Source organism: Alosa pseudoharengus, unplaced genomic scaffold (genome assembly GCF_046254945.1).
Source record: "Alosa pseudoharengus isolate Yale_2024_CS ecotype anadromous, Long Island Sound unplaced genomic scaffold, YU_APseudo_1.1 YU_APseudo_1.1_scf_1, whole genome shotgun sequence".
NCBI lineage: Eukaryota > Metazoa > Chordata > Actinopteri > Clupeiformes > Clupeidae > Alosa > Alosa pseudoharengus.
The window spans coordinates 25488616-25514930 of record NW_027468564.1 but is presented as its reverse complement, the minus strand read 5'-3'; the positions used below and the strand labels follow the sequence as shown (position 1 = coordinate 25514930).

The window sequence follows — 26315 nt, the reverse complement described above, 5'->3', positions numbered from 1 at the left end:
CCATACGCTTAATTTCCCAATACCCAATGTGTTATGCATGGGCAGTATACTAATAAGGAGGGTGGGACATGTTTTATGTCATGTTAGATCACATACTGAGAGTGCAAGCTTTCAGAAAATATATGGTTTATATATGGTTTATATGGTTGAACCAATTTTTCCTAAATGGCACAGACCTAAAGGTATCGGCCATATACCTGATTTACCAATACCCAATGTGTAATGCATGGGCAGCATACTAATGTGGAGGGAGGGACATGTCTCATGTCATGTTAGATCACATCCTGAGGGTCTAAGCTTTCAGAACATATATGGTTTATAGGTAACACTTTATATTAAGACACGCATATTCACCATTAATTAGCTGCTTACTAACATGTATATTAGTAGCATACTAGCCATTTGTTAGTCATTATAAGTCACTAATTAATACCTTATTCTGCAAGACCTTATTCTACCCTTACTAGACCCTTAATTAAGAATTTCCCCTATGTAAGCTCCTACCCCTTATTAATAGTTATTAAATAAGTTGTTGCATATGAATTATGACATAAATATGCATGGCTCAGTATGGACCTTGTAAGGTGGTAGTACCACAAGAACAGCTATTCACTCCTATTAATACTTATCAAAGACGCTCTTTTCAAATGGAACTAGGCACTAAACCACAAGTGCAAATAGTGTACAAATGACTCATAATTAAGTCTTTGTAATGCAGAAAATGTTCCCTATTCTAAAGTAAATCGGTCAAACAGTTCTGAAGACTTGGACTGAAAATCATCACCACGATCGCATTTCCTCTTAAGATGGAGAAACTGTCTATAAGAAATAATATATATTGTGTATATTGTTAAGTTGTGGTGAATGAAAGCTTTGAGCAGTGTATTACGATCTGTGTTTTTTTTTCTGAAAATGGAGAAGTGCAAGAGCCATAGATATTTAAGTTTAAAATGGAACCGTACAATATAGGTGAAAATTGCTCATTTTCCCCCTCTACATCAACAGGTTAAGTAATCAAGAATAGAAGGATCGATCCACAATGTCCCATTCCCAATGTCCATGAAAATAAATTACTATTATTAAATTACTGTTTAAAATAAATTACGTTTTTTCCGCCAACATCTTCTCCTCCTCTCATGATGTTTTGTCCCCCTTCAGGCTGAAAAACGTTTCCAGTGTCAAGAAAAATGCAGGGATATCAAAACGCAGGTATGAATACAAATGTGGTAATATGCAAACCTGTAATTAAACATATACCAACACACATTTAAAACAGCCTATACGAAATAGAAAAATATCCAAGAAGACATAAATTGCTCATGCCATGCAATTGATTATTGCTCTTCAGACCTTAGGGTTGTGTTGCTGGGTAAAACTGGAGCCGGGAAGAGTGCATCAGGAAACACCATCCTGGGGGAAAAGCTCTTCGAAGAAAGTCCAGGTTGTACATCTGTCACTACTACATGTGAACCACATGTCACAAAGGTTGGCACGAGAAAGATCACAGTGGTGGACACCCCAGGAGTGTTTGATACAAACAAGACAGAAGCTGATCTGAAAAGAGAGATAGAGAAGTGTGTTAAGATGTCTGTTCCTGGGCCTCATGCCTTCCTGCTGGTGATCAGGATGGGAAGATTCACAGCGGAGGAGAGGAACGCAGTGAAGTGGCTCCAGGAGATCTTTGGGAGAAGAGCGGCAGAGTTCACCATGGTGTTGTTCACTCATGTTGATATGTTGAAGGGAATGTCAGTGGAAGATAGTATAAACGATCCTGAGATTCAAAAGGTCATCAAAACATATAGTGGTTTATATCATGTTTTCAATAATGATCAACATGATGACAAGGCTCAAGTGAATGAGCTGCTGAAGAAGATTGACACCATGGTGGAGAAGAATGAAGGACAATACTACACAAACAAGATGTACCAGGAGGCTCAGGAAAAGATTAGAGAAGAGGAGGAGAGGAAGAGACAGGAGGAGGAGAGAAAAAGAAAGGAGTATGAGGACAAGATCAGGGAAGAGGAAAAGAAAATGAGAGTGAAAGCTGAAATGATTGCAGAAGAGGAAAAGAAAAAGAGAGAGGAAGCTGATAAAAAGAGAGAGGAAGCTGATAAAAAGAGAGAGGAAGCAGAGAAAAAGAGAGAGGATGCAGAAAAAAGTGCAGCACGTAAGGAGAAAAAAAAGAATTTAAAAAATCAAGGAATTGGGGCAGCAGTTGGGGCAGCAGCCGGGGGAACAATCTTGGGAACAGTTGGGGGAGTAGTCGGGGGCGCAACTATCGGGGCAGTGGGAGGACCTATAGGAATTATAGTGGGAGCACTTGGGGGATTAGCCATACATCGAGCTTTTAAACGCATTATAAAACATTAGGAGCGTTCAGAGCAAGATGGAATCATATTTAGGAATAGGATTGGGGGAGAAGATCAAAGATCAAATGCAGCATGTTAACTTTTTGAAATTAAAAATAATAGTCAAAAACTCAATCCATGTTCTTTCACTGCACATCAGTGCTCTCATTTCTTGATGACAAATTTGGGCAATGAAATCATATAACTTTATTAGAATTAGAAAATCAAACCAATCAAAGCTAGCCGTTGATGTGCCGTGAGAAAGGTTGGGAATAGGCACCCACCAGCCAAGCACTAAACTCCGAGCATTGTACACAAAATCTGATATTTCAGGCAGTAAAAGCCCCGGTAAGAACCAAACTAGATTTTGTTTAAATCTACACACGTATCGCTACTGAAAAATGTATGGTTAATTCATCAAATGTTATTTTGAAGTATTGAAATACATCGTTGTTTTAGAATTTTCAAACTGGTTGGTAATTAGCATGTTTACGATACAATCCTTGACTTAGGACTCATTATTAAGCATGTACATTCATTCACAAAAGCATGTGCTAAATGTCAATTGCAGAATAAACCAATTAATAAATATGTACTTCACACATATTATTTTTGCTGTTGTGTCACATTTGTTTCTAAATCAACATACATCTTGGCCTTCCATCATGTTGGAATGTAAACTGTTATCTCTACTGACTGAAACCTAGCCTTGTAGACACCAGGTCCGTATTCACAAAGCCTTTTATCTTACCTCTAGGAGTACTCCTAAATCGCACTAAAAGATTTTAGCTAGTAGTTTTCTCTTAAAAGTTATTCACAAAGCCTTTTAGACCTACTCTGGGGCAGCCGTGGCCTACTAGTTAGCACTTCGGACTTGTGACCGGAGGGTTGCCAGTTCGAACCCCGACCAGTAGGCACGGCTGAAGTGCCCTTGAGCAAGGCACCTAACCCCTCACTGCTCCCTGAGCGCCGCTGTTGTTGCAGGCAGCTCACTGCGCCGGGATTAGTGTGTGGTTCACCTTACTGTGTGCTGAGTGTGTTTCACTAATTCACGGATTGGGATAAATGCAGAGACCAAATTTCCCTCACGGGATCAAAAGAGTATATATACTTATATACTTATACTTACTTATACTCTTAGTTAGGAAAAATGACAACTCCTAAACTAAGAGTATGGCCTGTATTTTGCACCCTGGCGCATGGCGTAAAACTCGTTTTCCACCAGGCGCAAACTGTAATTCCTTATTTTGCACGTTTATTTTTTAAACAATGTGCCCAGGGGTGTGGTAATTAATAACTTAGGGAGTGGCTTAGCGCATTGTCTAAAAATCACTATTGTACACCAAGTCTATGGCGAGTTTATATGTTATTTTAAGAGCGCATTGTCAACACCCGCACCATCATTCTATCATTCATGAACGCACACCAGCGCATGTCCATGCAACTTGCATGATTACAATGGGAAACATAATAGAATAAAGATATTACGAAATACTGTACATCTCATGAGTAGTTATTAATTTGCATCATTTGCAAATTGGTAATGACGGTTAAAAGTGATTAGGGGAGAGGCGAGAGACACGTATAGAGCACAGCTGAAGACGCACTGTCACAAGATATAAGCAACTCCTCTGCAGGATAAATGTTGTTTTGTTCAGTCATTTGAGCAATATTTGGGTAAGTGTTGCTTTTTTCAGCCTATTTTTTTTCGATGGTAACCCATTGTCAGTCAATAGTGAAAGTAACTGCATATAACTGTCTTGTCGTTGACTGACACCTTGGTGAAGTTAGTTTCACTTTGCCAATGAGTTCAAATAATAGACGAGTGCAAATGCGTGAAGGCTATGCTAGGTTTTAGTAAAGCATGGTTTAGTGGAATGACTATTCCATACGGTCTCGCAAGCAGCCTCCTTCAAATGCGCTATTGAATGCCAAAATACCGTTGCATTTATTTGACATATAGCGCTTTGCGCCGTTAAAAGGGAATGACAGATGTCATTCTCATTGGTTTAAATAATGTTATGCCCCAAACACACCCATATGACTGATTAAAAAAACCTAGGAACACCTTGTTGCGCCATGCGCTCGACATTTGATAACGAAACCCCTCCCAATGTGGACTGGACTTCCTACTAAATTTGAATAAGCTTTTGACGAGTGACGATGCGCTTTAGAATGTCATGATAGGGCCCAAAGTGCGTCAAAAAACACACCCTTTCTTCTCCGTTACATTGCTCCAACTGTTCATTGCAGCGAGATGAAACCGTTATTGCGTGACAGAGCAGAAGTGGGGCTTTCCAACGAGACAACACTTGTCTGTATGTTAAAGTATGAAAATAAAAATAAAATCATGAAATGAAATCAAATTGCATCATATTTACAGTCTATGCTTCTCTGCGTTCACCTGCACACCCATTACTCTCGTTTGAATTACTCGCGAACCCGTGAACCCGTGGACGCATAGATATGCCACGCATGTCAGATGAAAGAGGAGACACAGAGCTATCATTTGATACCAAGTACATCCTTCTGGGTTATAAACAGACGAAGTGACAGCAAAATAATAACTTCATATAGCTCGACTTACCTCATGTTTTTGTGGCAAAGCATGTTTATAATCCAATGCTATTGTGAGTTTTCTCTATGGCAAAGAATGTCCGGTTTTGAGATCCTAGCAAATTCCTGCATGGCATCCAATTCAAGGCTCACATTGCATTCCAATTTGTTCTACAAAGAAACACCTTTTTTGCCTTTACTTTGTTCATGGCAATGCAGTAAAAAGTTGTAGAGAATCATAGGTGCAGACACCATAGGCACACACAGACTAACACGTAAACTCGGGTCAAGTCAGGTCAGATCAGTTCTGTCACAGATATGGAGCACAGAAAGGTCATTTTTAATCACTAAATAAAAAAATGCCATTTATTTCTGTAAGGCGCACACGACATATGTCTGTAAATTGCTCAGCCCCAGAGAATCCCTCCACCATGGCAATGATATTGCCAGATTTAGTACAGTCGGCCCTACACACACATGAAATGCATGTACAGCTATGAGCTTGCTGTGAAGAGATACATGTCAAAATATAAGAATTTTTATAATACGCTTTTTATATTTTAATTCTTTAAAAATCTAAATAAAATCAATGCTTGTACTAATACATGAAAAAAATAAAATATACATATATTTAAAAAGCAGAATCCATGCCAAAAATACTTTAAAAACAATTATTTAATAAATATTTCAGGAAAATATAAGTTCATAAAACGAATTTTATATTAGTAGTAGGCTATTCAATTTCATTATCCTAAAAACCCAGAGTCCCCCCCATACCAGGATGGTTCGACCCAACATGCCACCCGCCATCACCTGTCAATCACTGTCAAAACTCAAACGATGGAGTCGTGGTTGAAGTGTAGCGGTAATTCTTGTGCGCTGGTTAGGGGGTACTTGGCTGAAAAAATATTTCACAGGGGGTACATCACTGAAAAAAGGTTGAGAACCACTGATCTAATCTAACAAACTGCGGTCTGTTAGTTAGGAAGTCCAAAATCCAGTTTCAGAGGGAGGTATTGATGCTCAGTTTACTGAGTTTGGTGATCAGTTTGGAGGTGATAATGGTGTTGAATGCTGAACTGAAGTCAATGAACAGAATTTTCAAATACTATAGGTGTTGCTATTGTTAAGGAGAGACAGTGCGGAGTGAAGTGCCGTGGAGATGGCACCCTCCTGTTCTGTACCTGTTCTGACGGTAGGCGAATTGGCAGGGTCCAGTGAGGGTGGTAAGCAGGTCTTGAGGTGGGCCAGGACCAGCCTCTCGAAGCACTTCATGATGATGGGGGTGAGTCAAGGCCGTAGTCATAATGTCAACATTGGGGGGGACCAAATCTGTGGTGGGGTCTCAGGGAGGGCTTAGACTCATGTTTGGAGCCTAATAAGATTTTGTCTTTTAATTTAGATTTTATTATGCTGGCGGCTAATCACACAATTTTAACGTAGTTTGAAAGGGACAGGATTCAGGAATATGCTACTAAGACAGGCCCCTCTTCTGTCTGACTCACCTCATGTACCCCTGTATGCATTATAGACTGGCTTCTGACAGAAATGACGTTTTGTGCCAACATGTAGAAACACTAGGCCTACTACAGCCTTTAATTGGTGAATGGAGGTGCAAATTCCTTTCTTTGGTTATTGTCCGCGATTCACATTAACTGCTATCACGTATTGTCGCCACATTTGATCACGTTTTGCCTGCATGGATGCGCGATTGAGTGCGCATCTAAATATAATATGCAAGATGCAACAATCATTTCTAAGAGGCCTATACACGGTAATTTCTGGCATTACTACTAGCATATGAATGCATTATTTATGTTGAAAGACGTGAAAGAAATGACACAGGCTTGCACAAATCCATCATTTAAAATAAAACGTTTCACTTTCGCTATCATTGCGAGAATAGGCTACAATATGGAAAATGTTCCCTTTCAGTCTGATCGGCTCCAAACATGTATGGGATTTCCTTAGCCTGTGCTACACCTTTCCAAGAAGTTTTGTGAAAATTGTTCTGGTAGCTTTTGCGATATTGTTGACAGCCCTACCTCACCGCAGTAAATGGAAGCTTTTGATAGCGCACGCCACTAACGAAAAACGGAAAATCACCAGGACAAACCACTCAGGGGTGTAGGCTACTCTGGAACCATAGGTCACTAATTTGTGCGTTATTTACGTTTGATTACATTTCAGATACGTGTTGGTTTCCTGTAGGCCTAGTATAGCGCTTTATTCTTTCTTTATTTTTCTATGTCCGAATATTGGGGGGGACATTTTGGTCATATTTGAATATTGGGGGGGACACGTCCCCCTCAATGTCTATGGTGACTACGGCCCTGGGGTGAGTGCAACTGGACAGAAGTCATTAAGGCCAAGATCAGTCTCTTGAAGCACTTATTATAAAGTTATTCATCTAGCTATTAATTCACAGGGCATTCAATCATTTTACTAACACAAAGGTTATGAATAAATATGGGTAACACTTTATGGTAAAGGTACATGAATGATCATGAATTCATGAATGAATTAATTCATGATTTATGCATTACTTCATTCCTTTATATCTTATGAAGCATCAGGATTTGACATGAATTCATAAACTCTTATTCATGATGACCTCATGTATGAACAACACATCAACTAAAGCATTATGTGCGATGGGTTTGGTACATTATTATGATTTATGATTTCTTAAGCATGATCATCATGATTACATGAATTTTAGGTTAATTGCTCATACATTCAGCATGTCTGTGGCCCCTCAACTGAAGTAGTGAATAATGACATGTGTTTAGAGAACTCCAAAGTTGTGTTCTAACCAGAATTTGAGCAGTGTTGACCACATTTTTGGCGGAAAAATGAATAGTCATGATAAATCCTAATTCATAACGATGTGCCCACCATACCTACTGCTTTAGGTAATGTGTTATTCATGTATTAGGTCACGAATGACAAACTATGAACTCATGTAAATTCCTGATGATTAATTAGATATTAATGAATGAAGTAATGCATAAATCATGAATTAATTCATGCATGAATTCATTATAATTCATGTACCCTTACCATAAAGTGTTACCGAAATGGGTAAAGGCCTATGCAACTTACTCCGAGACTACATACATTACCAACCTAATTCACTTCAATTATGTAAAATTAAATGTAAATCGGCCAAGTATACTTGTGTATACAAGGAAATTGGTCTCTGCATTTATCCCATCTGTAAATTAGTGAACACACAGGTCATCTAAAAACACAGCTGATCTAATGTGTGTTGGTCTGCCTGACCCTTCTTTGTTTGGAATAATTTTGTTACTCTGCCTTATTTGGGAAAGATGGCCTACAGTAGCCTTAAAGGAACACGCCACCCAATGTCAGGTGTAATATATGTTCTTACCTTAACTTTCACGAGTTGAGTCATACCAGAGAATGTCTAATAAGGGGAGAACTGCCACTCTCGGAAAACTTCCGGTTTCTGAACTGGTTGCAGTTCCTTCTGTGGTTCCACATGAGGGCGCTCGTCCACGAGTGCAGAATGCATGGAGGTCTATGGAGCTGTACCCCTCAAAATCCACTTTTCTCGGGATATAATTTTTTTCCAAGTAATTTGAATATTGTTTTCGAAAGGGGAGGCAAAGAAAATACACTTGGTTGAGTATTATATTTTTTAAAGTCACTTAATTGTTCTAAAAAGCCTTTCAAACGTGTCAATGACATCATTCATTAGCACAATGCTAGCGTGTTATGGGCAACAACGACCCAACCTGTAAGAAATCAAAAGGACATAAGTACTGGTTCATTCAACTTTTGACCTATAACCCATGTTGAAGTTATACAAACTACAATCAAATCTGAGATTTGTCAACGACAATCAGGTGAAAGAGACAAATTTAGCTGTCTAGCTCCATTGACTCCCATTCATTCTGCACTCATGGCGATCGCCCCCAGTGGAAATCTGGTGGAACTGCAACCAAAATTCGGTACAATGGGACTTAATACGGAGTGGCAAGGCTCTCCGTAGACGGGCTCTGGTCATACCTCTCCCGTGTCGGTACGTGCACTCAAACGCTCTGGTGCGCGGCTGGACTGTGTTAGCATGTTGCTATGCTAGCGGGCTTTGACGGTAACTATGCGTAGAAGTAATCTAAAACATCCACGTTTTCCCGACTTAAATACAGTTGCACGAGTAGTTGATAGAAATGCTACGGCCACGCAACATGAAACATGGCGATTTTCCAAGTGAATAAACCGGAGAACTACAATGTGTGGCGCAATAGCACTTGGGAGTACTTCGACCTAGCTAGTAGTATTGTTAACACCTAATTGTAGATCCTATCCACCACAGAGTTTAGAATCCATGCTGGATCGACCCTCAGCCTCTCCCTCCCCTCTGAGCGAGAGAGAGGCACACACACTAGAGATGCGCTGATGGGCTATTATTTCAACCATAACTGCATAGCAAAACTTATCATCCGTCAGCCATCCATCAGCACCAAAGTTTTTTGACCAATTTTCAAAACCGCACCCCCACCATCCGCTGGTTGTTTTAATGTAGGCTATATGGGTGATGCAGCGCAGCTGACGTGAGGCTAGAAAGCCCTTGCCTGTTCTAGAAAGACTGATCTAATGCAGCAAATATATTAAAAGGCTAAAGTCGTACATTGGCTATGTTGTAGCCTATCCCCAGAATATCAGCAGCAAACTCAGTCTCTGTCTCGCAAAACAGTCTCCAAATAAAACGCACATCGGCCTGTTGCCTATTCAGCTTGTGACAATATATCGTCCAAATTGCTTGATTGCATTGCATTCTCCACATTTTTAGCTAAATTTTCATGTACCACATCGGCATTTTTGTTCAGTGAATCTTTTGTAAATTGCTTTACAATAGCGTCGGGCCCTTGTCAGCAGCCTTCGGCTTGCCTCTTGCCACTATTTACTCCTTGTCTTCCGATGTCATTTTCTGAGTCATACACACATTCACCTCCCTAAATAGAACCAACTTGACGTTGACTTCAACCTGTGTTATATCCTAGATGAGACTGCCTGGGTTATTTTGTGTCGATATTAGCCTATATATAAAACACATAATTGTAGCCTACCATTCAGGGAATAGGCATTTAAAAGAGAGACAGAGAGTGATATGACTCAGAAATGACATCGGGCGATGGCAGTGCGAGATGTTCAGAACGTAGGGCCTAAGAGCTAAAACTTCTACAAACTCAATAACATCCACAGCGGAAAAAGAAGGTAAGAAAAATAGTCGGAAAACTTAGATGTGTAAGGCAAGTTTGCAAGTTTGCAAGGCGGTTGTTACTAAAAATGTGAACATGCACGTTGCACTGTTGTGCGGTGGACTTTCAGAATGAATGGAGTCGGAGTTTCTTTAATGACTTGAATGACTTGTTATTTTATCCAGGATTTCTTTCTTTTTGCAAAAAATAAAGTACAATAGGCATTAATTAGTAGGCCAGGAGCATGTTGAAATTATGTGGCAAATTGCGTTTTTTATTACAATGATAAAATTGTAAAAGGACGTGACCGAAGCTGAGGCAAGCCAGGCAATATAGGCCCGACGGTAATTGTAAAGCAATTTACAAAAGATTCACTAAACAAAAATGCTGATGTGGTACATGAAAATTTAGCTAAAAATGTGGAGAATGCAATGCAATCAAGCATTTTGGACGATATATTGTCACAAGCTGCATGGCTGAATAGGCAACAGGCCGATGTGCGTTTTATTTGGAGACTGTTTTGCGAGACAGAGACTGAGTTTGCTGCTGATATTCTGGGGATAGGCTACAACATAGCCAATGTACGACTTTAGCCTTTTAATATATTTGCTGCATTAGATCAGTCTTTCTAGAACAGGCAAGGGCTTTCTAGCCTCACGTCAGCAGCGCTGCATCACCCATATAGCCTACATTAAAACAACCAGCGGATGGTGGGGGTGCGGTTTTGAAAATTGGTCAAAAAACTTTGGTGCTGATGGATGATAAGTTTTGCTATGCAGTTATGGTTGAAATAATAGCCCATCAGCGCATCTCTAGTGTGTGTGCCTCTCTCTCGCTCAGAGGGGAGGGAGAGGCTGAGGGTCGATCCAGCATGGATTCTATACTCTGTGGTGGATAGGATCTACAATTAGGTATTAACAATACTACTACGCTAGGTCGAAGTACTCCCAAGTGCTATTGCGCCACACATTGTAGTTCTCCGGTTTATTCGCTTGGAAAATCGCCACGTTTCATGTTACGTGCCCGTAGCATTTCTATCAACTACTCGTGCAACTGTATTTAAGTCGGGAAAACGTGGATGTTTTAGATTACTTCTACGCTTAGTTACCATCAAAGCCCGCTAGCATAGCAACATGCTAACACAGTCCAGCTGCGCACCAGAGCGTTTGAGTGCACGTACTGACACGGGAGAGGTATGACTCAACTCGTGAAAGTTAAGGTAAGAACATATATTACTACTGACATTGGGTGGCGTGTTCCTTTAAGTTATCTCATTTTCTAAATACAATGAAATAAACACTTGACTGTAGCCTATTTCTACTGTTTTTTTTTCCAATACAGTTAATTCATAAGTTAGTTTAATTTTTACACATGGTTCAAACTCTGCTAGATTAAATATATAAGATTCCCATTACCCTGCCATTCTGTGATCGGCAGTGATCGGCCATCGGCAGATCATGATTTTGGTGATCGGTAATAGGTGATCGGCCCCAAAAATGCTGATCGGAGCATCTCTAGTTAACAGCAGTAGACAAAAGTGTACTGTCACCAGGGCACAGTGTGCACCTTACACTCACATTCCTCCCCCTTAGTTTTAACAAGTTCGAAATAATGGGAATACCTCCATTCCTCAAAAGTCTCGCTTGCTTTTCATGCTACTATCAGCCTCTGTCAGTGTCACGTACCGTGTGGAGCTCATGACTATTGCGCAAGCGCGCAGTTGAGAAGGCAGTGTCGCAGTCAAATCTGTCCCCCGGGCAAAGTAACTTTGCGCCGAATTGAAAAGGGAGTGTGTTGCACACACAACACTGGAAATAAATCATCTCTTAGTGAGACAAGATAAGAATAGATTGAGATCTTAAGTTAAACTTCAATTGGGACATTTTGAAGTAGCTATTTCTCAGCTGAAAATAGCTTTCTTCTCTCAGCCAAAAACAGTGGAACTGAAAGATCTACACACAGGGAAATGGGAGCAGATATATGTGCAAGAAAAAGAAAATCACATGGTGCCAAAGGCATTTTTGTACATTACATGTTCTCCAGACCAGCCTATACACTGTACACACATACACACAGAAAGCCATGCAAACATATCACACTTTTGATAAAATTAATTAAAAATAAGTATACAATTAAACTAAAAACCTTGAGTTGGATTTGCAGTGAGGCATTAATTATAACATAAATGTGTCAAGTCTAAGCTCGACTAGTAACAGCCAATATATATCCAAAAGCCAATATATCCATGCTTTTGTCACCTCAAGGATTGATTATTGCAATGCTCTATACGCTGGCTGCAATAACACCTGTCTAAAGAGCTTACAGCTTATACAAAATGCAGCTGCTCGCACACTCACTAGAACTAAAAAATATGAACATATTTCCCCTATCCTGGCATCTCTACACTGGCTGCCTGTTAGAAGTCGCATTGACTTCAAAATATTACTTCTAACATACAAAGCCATTAATGGCCAGGCACCAGAATATATTAAAGATCGATCACAGAATACTGGCCTTCTTGTAATTCCAAGAATCTCAAAAACTACAGTAGGAGGCAGAGCTTTCAGCTATCGCGCACCCCACCTCTGGAATAATCTTCCTACCTCAATTCGACTAGCAGACACCCTCCCTATTTTTAAGTCTAGACTTAAAACATACCTCTTTACTGCCTCCCATAGTTAGGTATGGTGCGTGGAAATTCACCCACCTCAGGGTTTTTTGGAATGGACCACCCTCGTGTGACTGGCACCCCAGTCACGCGTGCGATGGTGGTCACTGACCATACCTGCGCTGGTGTCGACTAACCCTCACCATGCCTTAGTTATGCTGCTATAGCATAGTGCTGTCATGGACTTTTCATGTGTCACGCCGTACAACCCCCCCCCCCCCTCCTCTCCCCCCTTCTCTCTCTCTCTCTCTCTCAACTCTCCCTCTCTTGCCTATTCCCACCATGGTATACTGTAACAATATATAGTACTACTGATTACTTATTGACATTAACCATTTTGATTTTCAGTAATACTAACCCACTCTACATCTCTCTTTCTTTCTCCTTACTGTACCTCACTTGTGAGGTATATCATCACCAGTCATCAACCATCCGTGTGTTGGCCCTCCTCTCACCCATCTCACCTGAAGTCCCATCCTCGACTGCCCTATTACTGCCCCCTATCTGGACTCCTGGCCCGTACAGCCTAGCGACCCACCACCAGCCTATGACAACTCTGCCCGGATTACTGGCCCGTCTGCCAACCCACCACATGCCCCTCGACAACTCCCTTCCCCTGGACAATTCCAACGCTGGACTATTGAACTTTCTGTCACTAAATCAGGAATAACGAATTACCATAACGGATACGTAATCATCCCACCTCTTGTAACTTTCAGCTCAAGTGCTTTTAACACCATGTCTTATTCTCTACACCCGACTATCATATGCATTTGTCATGTATACAGACCTTACTGTCATGTACTGACCCTAGGCAGATGGGTCAGGCCCTTGAGTCGTGGATCTGCTCGAGGTTTCTTCCTATATATATATCTCCAATTCTAGGGAGTTTTTCCTCGCCCCTGTTACCCATGGGCCTCTCTCTTGCTTTTCTTTTCTTCCTTTCTTTCCTTCTTTCTCTGATTGCCTACATTCTGTAAAGCGCCATGATACATGTGTTATGTTTTGGTGCTCTATAAGCACAATAAATTGAAATTGAATACAAAAACAACACCAACATGAAAATTTACTCTGACCCATGAAACTTAAAAATTGTCTCCTCACCTCAATGCTGTGTGTCTGCTTAGCAAAATTTCTAGTGCAAATGAGTAAGCTATCAACGGGTAACAGTTTGATATCAAAATTTTACCACAGCATCACCTAGTGTTCCTGGAATAAGCAATGTGACAACCAACCCGTGAGACAACCAGCCCCGGTCTCCCCTATTAGTTTCCATTATTTTTTCCTATGTTCCATGTTACATGTTTCCAATAAATGCTTCTGAATTCTATATCACAACTTGTTCAGAATGTTTCATCACAATCAGCAGTGGCTATGCAAATAATCTTCTGATAGCAGTGACACGGCATTATTCATCGCAACATCTGAATGCCTATTGTGACATCCTTGTCAGTAATGGATGATGTACAGACAGCAGAGTGAAGTTTATAGTTTATTGAACATTTTATGGGCATTACCCCAGAACATACACTCTACTACTCTGCTACATGCTTGCTATGACACAGCCTTAAGACTGCAGTGCCACCTACAGGTCATGATATGATATGATATTCCCATCTACTACATTCACCTCATAGCCTAGAAATCTAGACGCACCCTAGCGGCAGCAAATTCAATGTGCTGCCCGGGTTAGTGTAGCAACTCTCCGTTGTCTTGCGAGCTGGAAAAATTTAACTTCGATAGGGCCAATCAGAGTCGTTAGGTGGGCTTAACATAATGATTGATGGCAGAGTTGAAACGGTTCGGCATTATTTCCCTGCTACTTTAAAACAAAGAAGGTCAATGTTGCTGTTGGCGAACAGCGTGTGACACGAGTTAAAGGAACACCAGGCAAGCCTGATGCTTTTTCTCTACGAAACTCCCCCTAGCGTCTGTACGTGTCGATACGTGTGCGAGCCCTCGCTCGCTCTGAAGCTCGTTTCCTTTTCTTTGCATCTTCCGTCAAGGGTTTTCCCTGCTTCTTCGCCGGCTCTGCCATTATACACATGTTTGCAACAATCGCTAGCATTTCGCTAGCCTGCCTCTGTGCTGTGGATGCAGGAGGTTGGCTGAACTTGCAAGGGGGATATTCTAGAGGGTAACTAAGTAAAGTAACGGGTTACTTTTTTGAGAAGTAACGAGTAACGACTACTTTTTGAAAGTAACTTCACCAACACTGGTCCCCAGACCCCACATTTTAATGTGGGTCTGGCTCGTCAGGCATCGTGTAAATCACATTTCCTACCCAGATAGCAAAGGGGCGTTGAGGGGCGTTGAATCCACGTTTGTTTGAAGCGGCGGAGGTTGATTCAACGTGGATTCAATGCCCCTGTGCTATCAGGGTAGCATGCCCTACCTAGCCTAGCATGCATTTTTGCCACCTAGTGGCCAAAGCATAGAACACATATAGTGTATAGACAAGTGCTATTTCAAGAAAAAGTCCTTGTATATAGCTCTAGACGCATTTCTTAGTAAAAGTTGGGAGCCCAAAGATAGCCCTGTTCCCAAGCAGAATTTTGAGTTTTTCACCATCTAATTAGCATAAACAAAATGGCGATTTTGGGCACTTTCTTTGGGCGGACATCATTATACCATGTAAATAAATTCATATTGTTCATATGTGTGCATCTCAGAAATCTCCAGTGGCCAATAAATAAAAAGTAAAGGCTATGAAAAAAATCTAAATGCAAAAAAAAAACTATTATTATGCTAATTAGCATTATTATCACCTTATTATACTCTTGACTATGTTTACGGTCCTCTTTGGCAAAGAGTGTGGCCTTACTTCATTGGTAAACATCTTCTTCGTGGTGGGTGGACACATGTTTTGGAGTTTAAAATCATTGGAGTTCCTTTGAACTAATCACGAACAACCGTAGAAATATCAGTAGAATATCGCTATGTTTAAGTGTAATAAAGTGTGTACATTTATAAATATAAATAGATAACTATGGGTGGGATAGGGGCAAAATGTTCGCCTCCTTGTTGTCCCTGTGAAGGTTGGCATCGACATGGACACCTCAACAGGCACAGGCAAGGAGGCACCGGGGGGGGGGGGGGGGGAGTTGATGGAGGGGTGTGAGGAACCAACCAGTGATGCGTTGAGCAGTTTTCACCATCCTCTGCCGTCCTTTTCCAGTCGGAGGCAGAGCAATTGCCATACCATACTGTGACACAGTTGGTGAGGATGCTCTCAATGGTGCAGCGGTAGAGGTTTAGAAGTTCACCAGGATCTGAGGAGAGAGGTTGTGTTCTTTAGTCTCTTCAGGAAGAAGAGATGCTGGTGAGCCTTCTTGATCAAGGTAGAGGTGTTGAGGGTCCAAGAGAGGTCCAGAGTGGACACCCAGAAACATGAACTGGTGACATGCTCCACCTCAGTCCTGTTGATGAGGATGGGGCTTTGTGTGCTAGCTTTTGACTTCCTGAAGTCCACAATGAGGTCTTTGGTCCTCTTGGTGTTGAGAGCCAGGTTGTTAATGATGCCCGTCTGAAGAAAGTGCCCAAAATCGCCATTTTGGCAGCCATTTTGTTTATGCTAATTAGATGGTCAAAAACTCAAAATTCTGCTTGGGAACAGGGCTAGTTGGATTCAGCACATGTTAATTATGATAAAAAGTCCTGTTCCCAACTTTTACTAAGAAATGCCTCTAGACCCATATACAAGGACTTTTTCTTGAAATAGCACTTGTCTAGATGAGGAAGAGTGTGTGTGTGTGTGTGTGCTAGCTTTTGACTTCCTGAAGTGCACAATGAGCTCTTTGGTCCTCTTGGTGTTGAGAGCCAGGTTGACAATGCAGTTGCAAGCTTAACAATGGGGTTAGAGCCATGCACAGGTATGCAGTCGAAGGTGAAGAGGGAGTAAGGGAGGGCTCAGGATAATGCACGCCGGTGTTCAGGGTGAGGGTTGAGGAGGTGAGGTTATCTAATCTGAATTCTCAAATACTATAGGTGTTGCTATTGTCAAGGAGATACAGGGCGGAGTGAAGTGCCGTAGAGATGGCATCCTCCGTGCTCCTGTTCTGACGGTAGGGCGAATTGGCAGGGTCCAGTGAGGGTGGTAAGCAGGTCTTGAGGTGGGCCAGGACCAGCCTCTCGAAGCACTTCATGATGATGGGGGTGAGTGCAACTGGACAGAAGTCATTAAGGCCAAGATCAGTCTCTTGAAGCACTAGTTATTATAAAGTTATTCATCTAGCTATTAATTCACAGGACATTCAATCATTTTACTAACACAAAGGTTATGAATAAATATGGGTAACACTTTATGGTAAAGGTACATGAATGTATTTGTTTGATGATGGTAAACTCACACCTTGTGAGGTGCTCACAATGGTAAATAAGACTTGAATTTAGAGTATAAATTTAGAATTTAGAGAATAAAGGTACATGAATGATCATGAATTCATGCATGAATTAATTCATGATTTATGCATTACTTCATTCCTTTATATCTTATGAATCATCAGGATTTGACATGAATTCATATACTCTCATTCATGATGACCTCATGTATGAACAACACATCAACTAAAGGATTAGGTGCGATGGGTTTGGTTTATTATGATTTATGATTTCTTAAGCATGATCATCATGATTACATGAATTTTAGGTTAATTGCTCATACATTCAGCATGTCTGTGGCCCCTCAACTGAAGTAGTGAAAAATTACATGTGTTTAGAGAACTCCAAAGTTGTGTTCTTACCAGAATTTGAGCAGTGTTGACCACATTTTTGGCAGAAAAATAAATAGTCATCATGATTATGCTTAATAAATCCTAATTCATAATGATGTGGTCACCATACCTGCTTTAGGTAATGTGTTATTCATGTATGAGGTCACAAATGACAAACTATGAACTCATGTAAACTCCTGATGATTAATTAGATATTAATGAATGAATATGAATAAATCATGAATTAATTCATTCATGAATTCATTATAATTCATGTACCCTTACCATAAAGTGTTACCGAAATGGGTAAAGATCTATGTAACTTACTCCGAGACTACATACAATACCAACCTAATTGTATGTATGTATGATTAAAGGCTTATATAAAATATATCCAACAGGGAATATTTACCTCTCTTGTTCCATCTCACTGAATTTATTTACTAACAAATTCAGAGAGGCAGTATGAGAACAAGTAAGTATCAATGCAACTAGACAACAGGATGTGAAACAGGATTTGCATCTGCACAGATTATATCGGCCCGGGGCTTGTATTGTTGATACACTCTCTCCACCAGCGTGACCACACTTTGCATTTGAGGCCACCTTCTGTGTGGTGCCTTTCATCTGGACACGTCACCATCGCTTCTCTGGAACACAGTAGCCTACCTACTCACTGTGCTGCTGTCTATGCACTACATACTGAATGTCCCTTACCTTATGTGACTCTTACCATTTCACAACTGTGAGTTACAGCTTGCCTAGCCACTTATACTTTATTTTAATTGGTTCATTTTTCTGTTTGCTGTATTATTCTAGGCTGGCTTTGGAAAACGGATGGAAATCAGCATTCACAAGCTAACTCAGACTTATTTACAGCTTTTTGTCTGTTAATGAATGATCATTGTCCCCATTAAACAAATAAATAAATAAATAAACAAACACAACTGCAGGCAACAGGATGTAAAACAGGACTTGAATCTGCACAGATTATAACAGTCTGATCTGACCTGGGGCTTGTTTTGAGGGTTACCTCTCCACCAGCGTTTCCTCAACTTCCATGAGGCCACCTGCACAGTGGTGCCTTTCATCTGGGTGTGTCAGCTTTGCTTAGTAGCCTACCTTCCCACTGTGCTGCTGTCTATGCACTGCATACTGTATGACCCTTAGGTGACTGACACCATTTCACAACTGTGAGTCAGCTGTAGCTGACATGGCTGTCCAGACTTGCTCCCCAAAAGGAGTTTATATGGGATTACGTACCTTGAAGATGGTTGGCCATCTGGCCAATAAGGGAACAAATGTCCTTCGATTGACATGTAAGTAGCCTTGATAAGATGAAAAGAAATTATTGTAATTAATTTGATAGATATATGATTTATTATTTAGATAGATTTAGGTACATTATTTATTATTGTTTATTATTTATATCTGTATTTGTGTAATATATGTATATTACATCTCTCGATTTAATTGAAATAAAATCAATTCATTTTTCATATTTATTTCATATTTATTTATCTGTTGTGTTTCATTTCATCACTTACTTTTTACTCCTTACCTTTTACTACTGTTGTGTGTGATAATGAAGTTTGTGCTTATTCTTTGGCAGTTCTCATCATATTTTGTCTCCTGAATGGAGCTCCATGTGTGGCAGCGCAGCTGGAATCCCTGACTACCCCAAGCAGTCCACTTAACTCTTCAGGTGAACTCAATTTACCAGCTAGACCTGTTGGATAGACTGAGACAATCAGCTACTCCAACAGGTTAATGTGTGAATTGAACTGAGACATTACAGATTATGTATACAGAACATTCACTAAACCCAGTCCCAGACTAAAAGATGCTTCGGTACAAATCTGCATTGAAATTTGTTTAGTCTTGGACTAAAGGCTTAATCCATGACTATTAATCCAGCCTACGGTACTAACTTTATAGCGAGTTCTCTTGCTTTGACATATAATGCTTGTTGGTGTGATGTGAAAACTCAGTGGAAACTAAATGTTTGGTAAAACTTTACAGTAAGGGTACATTAATTATTATGAATTCATGCCTGAATTAATTCATGATTTATGTATTACTTCATTCTTTAATATCTCATGAATCATCGGGAATTTCCATGAATTCATATTGTATCATCTGTAACCTCATACATGAACAACATATCAACTTAAGCATTTACTATGGTGGGCACATCATTATGATTTATTAAGGATGATCATGATTATTTCTTTTTCTGCCAAAAATGTGGTTATCACTGCTAAAATTCTCATTTGAACACATCTTGTGCAGTTCTCTAAACACATGTCATTGTTCACACTTTAGTTGAGGGGCCACAAACATGAGTAACTAACCTCGAATTCATATAATCATGATGATCTTCCTTAAGAAATCATAAATCATAATGATGTATCTATCGTACCTAATGCTTTAGTTGATGTGTTGTTCATGACGTCATGAATAAATTCCTGATGATTCATAAGATATACTGTAAAGGAATGAAGTATTGCATAAATCATGAATTAATGCATGCATGTATTCATGATAATTCATGTACTCTTACCGTAAAGTGTTAGCAGAATGTTAATGTGAAGCCATGCTGTGTTTTTGCTTAGTGCAATAAAGCCACAACCAGGAAGCCATTAGTGTGTGTGTGTGTGTGTGTGTGTGTATATCTCACAGCAGTGTCCTAAAGCATGGCTCCCAAACCTTACACACAGCACTCTATAAATTGAGACATTGGAGTCTAATTGGTATATAGTCTATATAGTCCAGTGGTTCTCAAAGTGCAGGCCCCACTACTGGGGAATAGAGACATGACAAGTAGGGTGCGATGAACAGGGGAACATTTTTAATTTTTTGTGCCTACCTTCATGGCATATTATTTGATAAGGATTAAGGAAGATAATAGATTCAAAACAACATAGCAACACACAAACATTGGAGTCATAAACAGACCAATATATTAATTAAAATAACACCTTATCCAGCCGACCGAGACAGGAAATGTAACAGGAACCAAAATGAAAAACATATTTTAACATTTTGCCAGGTTGATGGGATCAGGTGGGGCTTGGAAATACTTCACCTCCAAAGTGGGGAATCACAGAAAAAGTTCCAGAGCCACTGATACAGTCTAATGATTACAGCACTCTATGAATTGAGACAATACATAACTTGCTGTAGTACCTTATGTCACCAAACACAACATAGGTATTTGAAACATTCCTGCATATTCAGCTGATGTGAAGACGATATGTTTTATTCAAGTTTCCTTAAATAACAGGATGTAGATTTTTAAATGAATAATTTCTTAAACACACAGAAGTGCTGCAGCCCCTTACACACTATTACTTCTGCATTAATACACCACCGTTCTAAACAAATGAGGTTTGGCCATTTTCTCTCTTCATCTAGATATTTGCTAAACTTACACAAATCTGTCTGAGCCATGGAGGAACTACAACTTTAACTATTGGCGACCAAAAACGGACACTGACCTCACAGAGGGCTGGTATCGCTTCACTGGCATTGGTGGAGATGTCCTGTCTTTTTACTGTCGTAGCGATGGCAGAACCCTCAGCCTTTGTAGTAAACCTGCCTATTACATTTCTTGATTAATCTAAATTAATTTTATGGCAGACTGTTTCATGGGATATCTGTGTGATGGGTACTTAGCGAGTAGTTCAACAGAGAAGAATGAGTGGCCGCACTTTGTGCCCGTCTGCCTCATCTAAATAGCAGTGTGTTCTGTGAAGGTTGCATGCAGTGGGCAGTATTTAAATAGGGCTAGCATGCGGGCCACTTCAAGAATATTAGCCTGTAAAGATACAACACAGATCCACAGATCTCTCTCTGCAGTAAGCGTAGCAGTGTCACATGAGAGCATAGCGGCAGTTTCTTGTAGGCCTAGTGTCAAAAAGTAAAGCGCTGTGCCATGCTGCGGCTCACTGTAGGTAACTCAAATCGGCGCGATTTACCTGGGTGCTAATTTCCACCTTTGGTTCGCATCTGTTCGTGTAGGCTAGCTATGTGATCATGTGCAATGGCAATTAATAATAATTGTAATAATAATAATGAAAAACACGAAATATGAAACATGACGAGGCCTTGCCGACCTTGCCCAATGGGTCGCGCTGCCTCTGGACGGAACATGAGAGCTTGTCTTGAACCGTTTAGAGTTCAAGTTTTGAAAACAGGAACCAGGAAAATAATTCACTCCTCAACAGGTTAAATGGCAGCCGTATTCTTCTTTTTTAGGAGATGGATGCTAACAGTTCACTCTCCTGTGTGTACTGGAATGAAGTTGCTAGTAGAAACCCAAAACAGAAAAAGTGTGAATAAAAACAGACTGTAGTAATCTGCAAATCTCTTAAACTCATTTTTGGTTGCAAAAAGGATACAGACAACATATCAAATATTGAAAATGACAAATTTGATTATTTCATGGAAAATATATGTTAATTTTGAATTTGATACCAGCAACATGTTTCAAAAAAAGTTGGGATGGGGTAACAAAATGCTGGAAACGTTTAATGATAAAGAAAACAAAAGGAAGAATGTTTCACCACTAATTAGGGTAACTGGCAACACAATTGGGTATGAAAAAGAGCATCCCAGAGAGGCAGACATGTTGCTGGCATCAAATTCAAAATTAACATATACTTTCCATGAAATAGCCCAAAGTTTTATTTTCAACATTTGATATGTTGTCTTTGTCCTTTTTGCTGCTAAATATAGGTTTATGAGACTTGTATATTGTGACATTCTGTTTTTATTTGCATTTTACACAACGTCCCAACTTTTTCTGTGTTGGGGTTGTAGCTAGCATCATCATCAAGTATGCTAGTAGTAAGTAGCTAGTAGCAGTAGCTAGTAGTTCTTGTAGCAATGCTTACCTAGCGCTCACATGCGTTACAGCATGCTGGTGGGTTTTTCCGGCAGTTGGGGGTGTGAGCATTGAATCATACCATAATTGGATTGGTTGGTGCCTTCCGTTGCTGACCATTAGTACAGAAAAAGTTGAACATTGCTTGCAACGGAACCACAATACTACAATGGATGACGTTAGCCAATGTGAAGTGAATCAGATGCGTCTCCTACTGCATTCAGTGCAAGCGTGTATGAGCACCGTTAGCTAGGAGCTAACAGAGGCCGAAAGTACCTAACTTTTTTTAGAAAGTTACTACGCCCTTAGCCACTTACACTCCGTTTGCGCATTCACGTGGAGGGCCCGCCATATTAAGGGCCATCCGAAACCAATTACTCTTAATGTGTAGTGTGTTATAAATCCTCCAACGCCAAGTGAACACTGATGGTAACTTGACGAAGGTGTGCGTCAATTATTGGGCCACGTCATGGAGGCCACTTCGTACAAATGTGAGTACGCTCAGAGAATTTTCCCACCTCTTGTAACTTTCAGCTCAAGTAGCCTAATCATCCCACCTCTTGTAACTTTCAGCTCAAGTGCTTTTAACACCATGTCTTATTCTCTACACCCGACTACCATATGCATTTGTCATGTATACAGACCTTACTGTCATGTACTGACCCTAGGCAGATGGGTCAGGCCCTTGAGTCGTGGATCTGCTCGAGGTTTCTTCCTATATATATCTCCAATTCTAGGGAGTTTTTCCTCGCCCCTGTTACCCATGGGCCTCTCTCTTGCTTTTCTTTTCTTCCTTTCTCTTTTTTTCTCTGATTGCCTACATTCTGTAAAGCGCCCTGATACATGTGTTATGTTTTGGTGCTCTATAAGCAATAAATTGATTGATTGATTGAGAATGTCTAATAAGGGGAGAACTGCCACTCTCGGAAAACTTCCGGTTTCTGAACTGATTGCAGTTCCTTCTGTGGTTCCACATGAGGGCGCTCGTCCACGAGTGCAGAATGCATGGAGGTCTATGCAGCTGTACCCCTCAAAATCCACTTTTCTCGGGATATAATTTTTTTTCAAGTAATTTGAATATTGTATTCGAAATGGGAGGCAAAGAAAATACACTTGGTTGAGTATTATATTTTTTAAAGTTACTTAATTGTTCTAAAAAGCCTTTCAAACGTATCAATGATGTCATTCATTTGCACAATGCTAGCGTGTTATGGGCAACAACTACCCAACCTGTAAGAAATCAAAAGGACATAAGTACTCGTTCATTCAACTTTTGACCTATAACCCATGTTGAAGTTATACAAACTACAATCAAATCTGAGATTTGTCATCGACAATCAGGTGAAAGAGACAAATGTAGCCGTCTAGCTCCATTGACTCCCATTCATTCTGCACTCATGGCGATCGCCCCCAGTGGAACTCTGGTGGAACTGCAACCAAAATTCGGTACAATGGGACTTAATACGGAGTGGCCAGGCTCTCCGTATACGACCTCTGGTACGCCTGTAAACAAATCCATGGTAACGTCAGATCCTGTTTCCGCTAGGGAGAGGGAACTTTGTCCCTCAAGTTAGCTGTGAGAGTGATTCCCGAGTGAAACCTATGTTTTACATTAACTTACAAAATAGATACTTTAGCTTAGTCCTCAGATAGAGGATGGTTGCTGCTTGCTCTGTTAAGGTATTTCTGTCCCTCCCAAACTGCATTGAAATGGTATGTTTAGCAGCCAGAATTTCAAAATCTCCTGAAAAAATGTGCCTGATTGTGCCCCCTCTGAATTTTGCCTTGCATGACGCCCCTGTTCCCGAGTGCACTCTGTAAGCGAAAGAGAGTGGGTAGGGACCAGTGTCGCAAAGGGCTAGAAATCATGGTTTCAGTACCCAGGGAGTACACATGATGATGACAATGACATGAAGCTTCACACATGACATTTTACAATATATCACTGTATCTCTGCTCAAAGACAGACCACACAATGGAAATGCTGAATAGGATTGGCGTTTCGATTGGGTTGGGGTCCCTGACTTTGGCCTTGTTGACCTTTGCCCTCTGCGGCCTGAGCCCCAAAGTGACAAACCCGGCTCGTGTGAACCTCTGCATTAGTCTGCTGCTGGCTCACCTCCTCTTCCTGCTTGTCCAGGAGTTCATCCACCTCATCCGCCCCCACAAGGTGTGAACACACTACTGTATGTCCACATAACTCATTATTAAGGAATTATACACTGTAAATGCCAACAGATTCATTTCTCTTTCTTTCTACCTGCCATACCTGTCTGAACTGGCGCTCACTGGCCCATGTGCAGGTCCTGTGCACAGTGCTCTCTGGAGTGCTCCATTTCCTCTTCCTGTGCTGTTTCCTGTGGATGTTCCTGGAGACCGCCTGGCTTTATAACGCGGTTCGCCGGCTCAAAGACATCAGATCCCCACGGGGAATGGGGCCTCACTGGGGATACCAGTGCCTGATTGGTTACGGAGCTCCCATCGCCATTGTTGCCGTGTCGGCGGGGATTGTGCCTGAGGGTTATGGGAGTGACAGGTGAGTGGCTTTTGAAGGTGTCATTCACAACTCTTTCATAATATACTTTCTGTCATATTCAGCGAAATGCACCTTGTAACTTCATCAAGATGGGAGAGAGTATTAAAGGAACAACCTTCCAACACTGTCCTCCAAATGTCTCTACCTATATAATGTGTAGATGCACATGCAAGAAAAAAGTATGTTAAGCCTCTATAGTTGCTTAGAGTTGTTATAGCATAAAGGTGCTGGTTGAATGATGATACACGGTTTTGTTATACTGTATAGGTGCTGGTTGAATTATGATAAAGGATTCAACTGGAGTTTCCTGGGTCCTGTATGCTGCATCCTTGGAGTGAGTTGATCAAAATTTGATTTGATTGATTGTTATAAAAATTTGAGTCTGGTAACACGCCGTTTGCATTTGATTATGGGGTATGTTTCAATCAATTTCTGCATCCTTGGAGAGAGTTGGAGCATGAGCAGATAAACATAAAAACATTGATGCAGTATGTAACGGCTTTGTTGCTGTGGTGGTGGAAGAGGCTGGTGTAGCCACATGCAAATTGCTGGTAACAGGCCGATTGATTTGCTGGGGCAGTCGTGGCCTGGTTAGGGCTTCGGCTTGTAACCGAAGGGTTGCCGGTGCGATCCCCGACCAGTATGAAAAATGTGGGCGGGGAAAGTGGTTGAGCACTGCTCTCCTATGCCCACATCCACGGCAGCTCACTGCTCCAGGTTAGTGTGTGCTTCACCTCACTGTGTGTTGTGTGTTTCACTAATTCACGGATTGGGATAAATGCAGAGATGAAATTATACATACTTATGGGGTGTGTTTCAATCTAGCCCAAAAGCCAGCCCGAATGTACCCCGTTTTGCGCTGTCAATATCTTATAACAGTTGTGATAGCGGCATCTAAACATCTCGCTTTTCCAGTGGCAGCGATTTTGTTGTAAGCAAAATTAACTCAAGATAAGATTTATTACATAATTTAGTAAGGAAACAAATATTGTGTGGAAAAATATTATTTTACATTTTATTACCTTTATTTTCATGGGAGCATGACTGGTGAGCCACTGCCTCCCCCGTCTCTCCTGACTGCATGTCAACAATTAGCTTCCACTATAATCAACAGTACTGGCTACACCAGATGTGATAGTGGTGTGAACGTTCGGAAAAAGAAAAAAAAAAATTAACTAAAAGTATTTTTACAGTCTGCACTTCACTTGTGGACCTGGTGTAGCCCAGGTGTTAGTGGGGCAAATCTTCATGGAGCAAGTCTGCAGTTATGTGTCTCTTGTCACCTTAACTAGACAAACGCCATTCTCTTCATCCTCATCCTCTTCTTCATTCACTCGACCCTGTCCCAGAGCAAAACGCACAACACATTTACCAAGTAA

General features: G+C 40.7%; 1 protein-coding gene across 1 annotated transcript; it reads left to right on the top strand.

The window, feature by feature from the left end:
• Positions 1-570: 570 nt before the first annotated feature.
• On the top strand, positions 571-26315 carry LOC143117736 (uncharacterized). The gene is made up of 8 exons (XM_076279289.1): positions 571-579; positions 1159-1209; positions 1291-2167; positions 16788-16864; positions 24364-24570; positions 24704-24936; positions 25204-25270; positions 26229-26315. The coding sequence occupies exons 1-8, from the start codon at positions 571-573 to the stop codon at positions 26313-26315; spliced, it is 1608 nt and encodes a 535-aa protein (XP_076135404.1).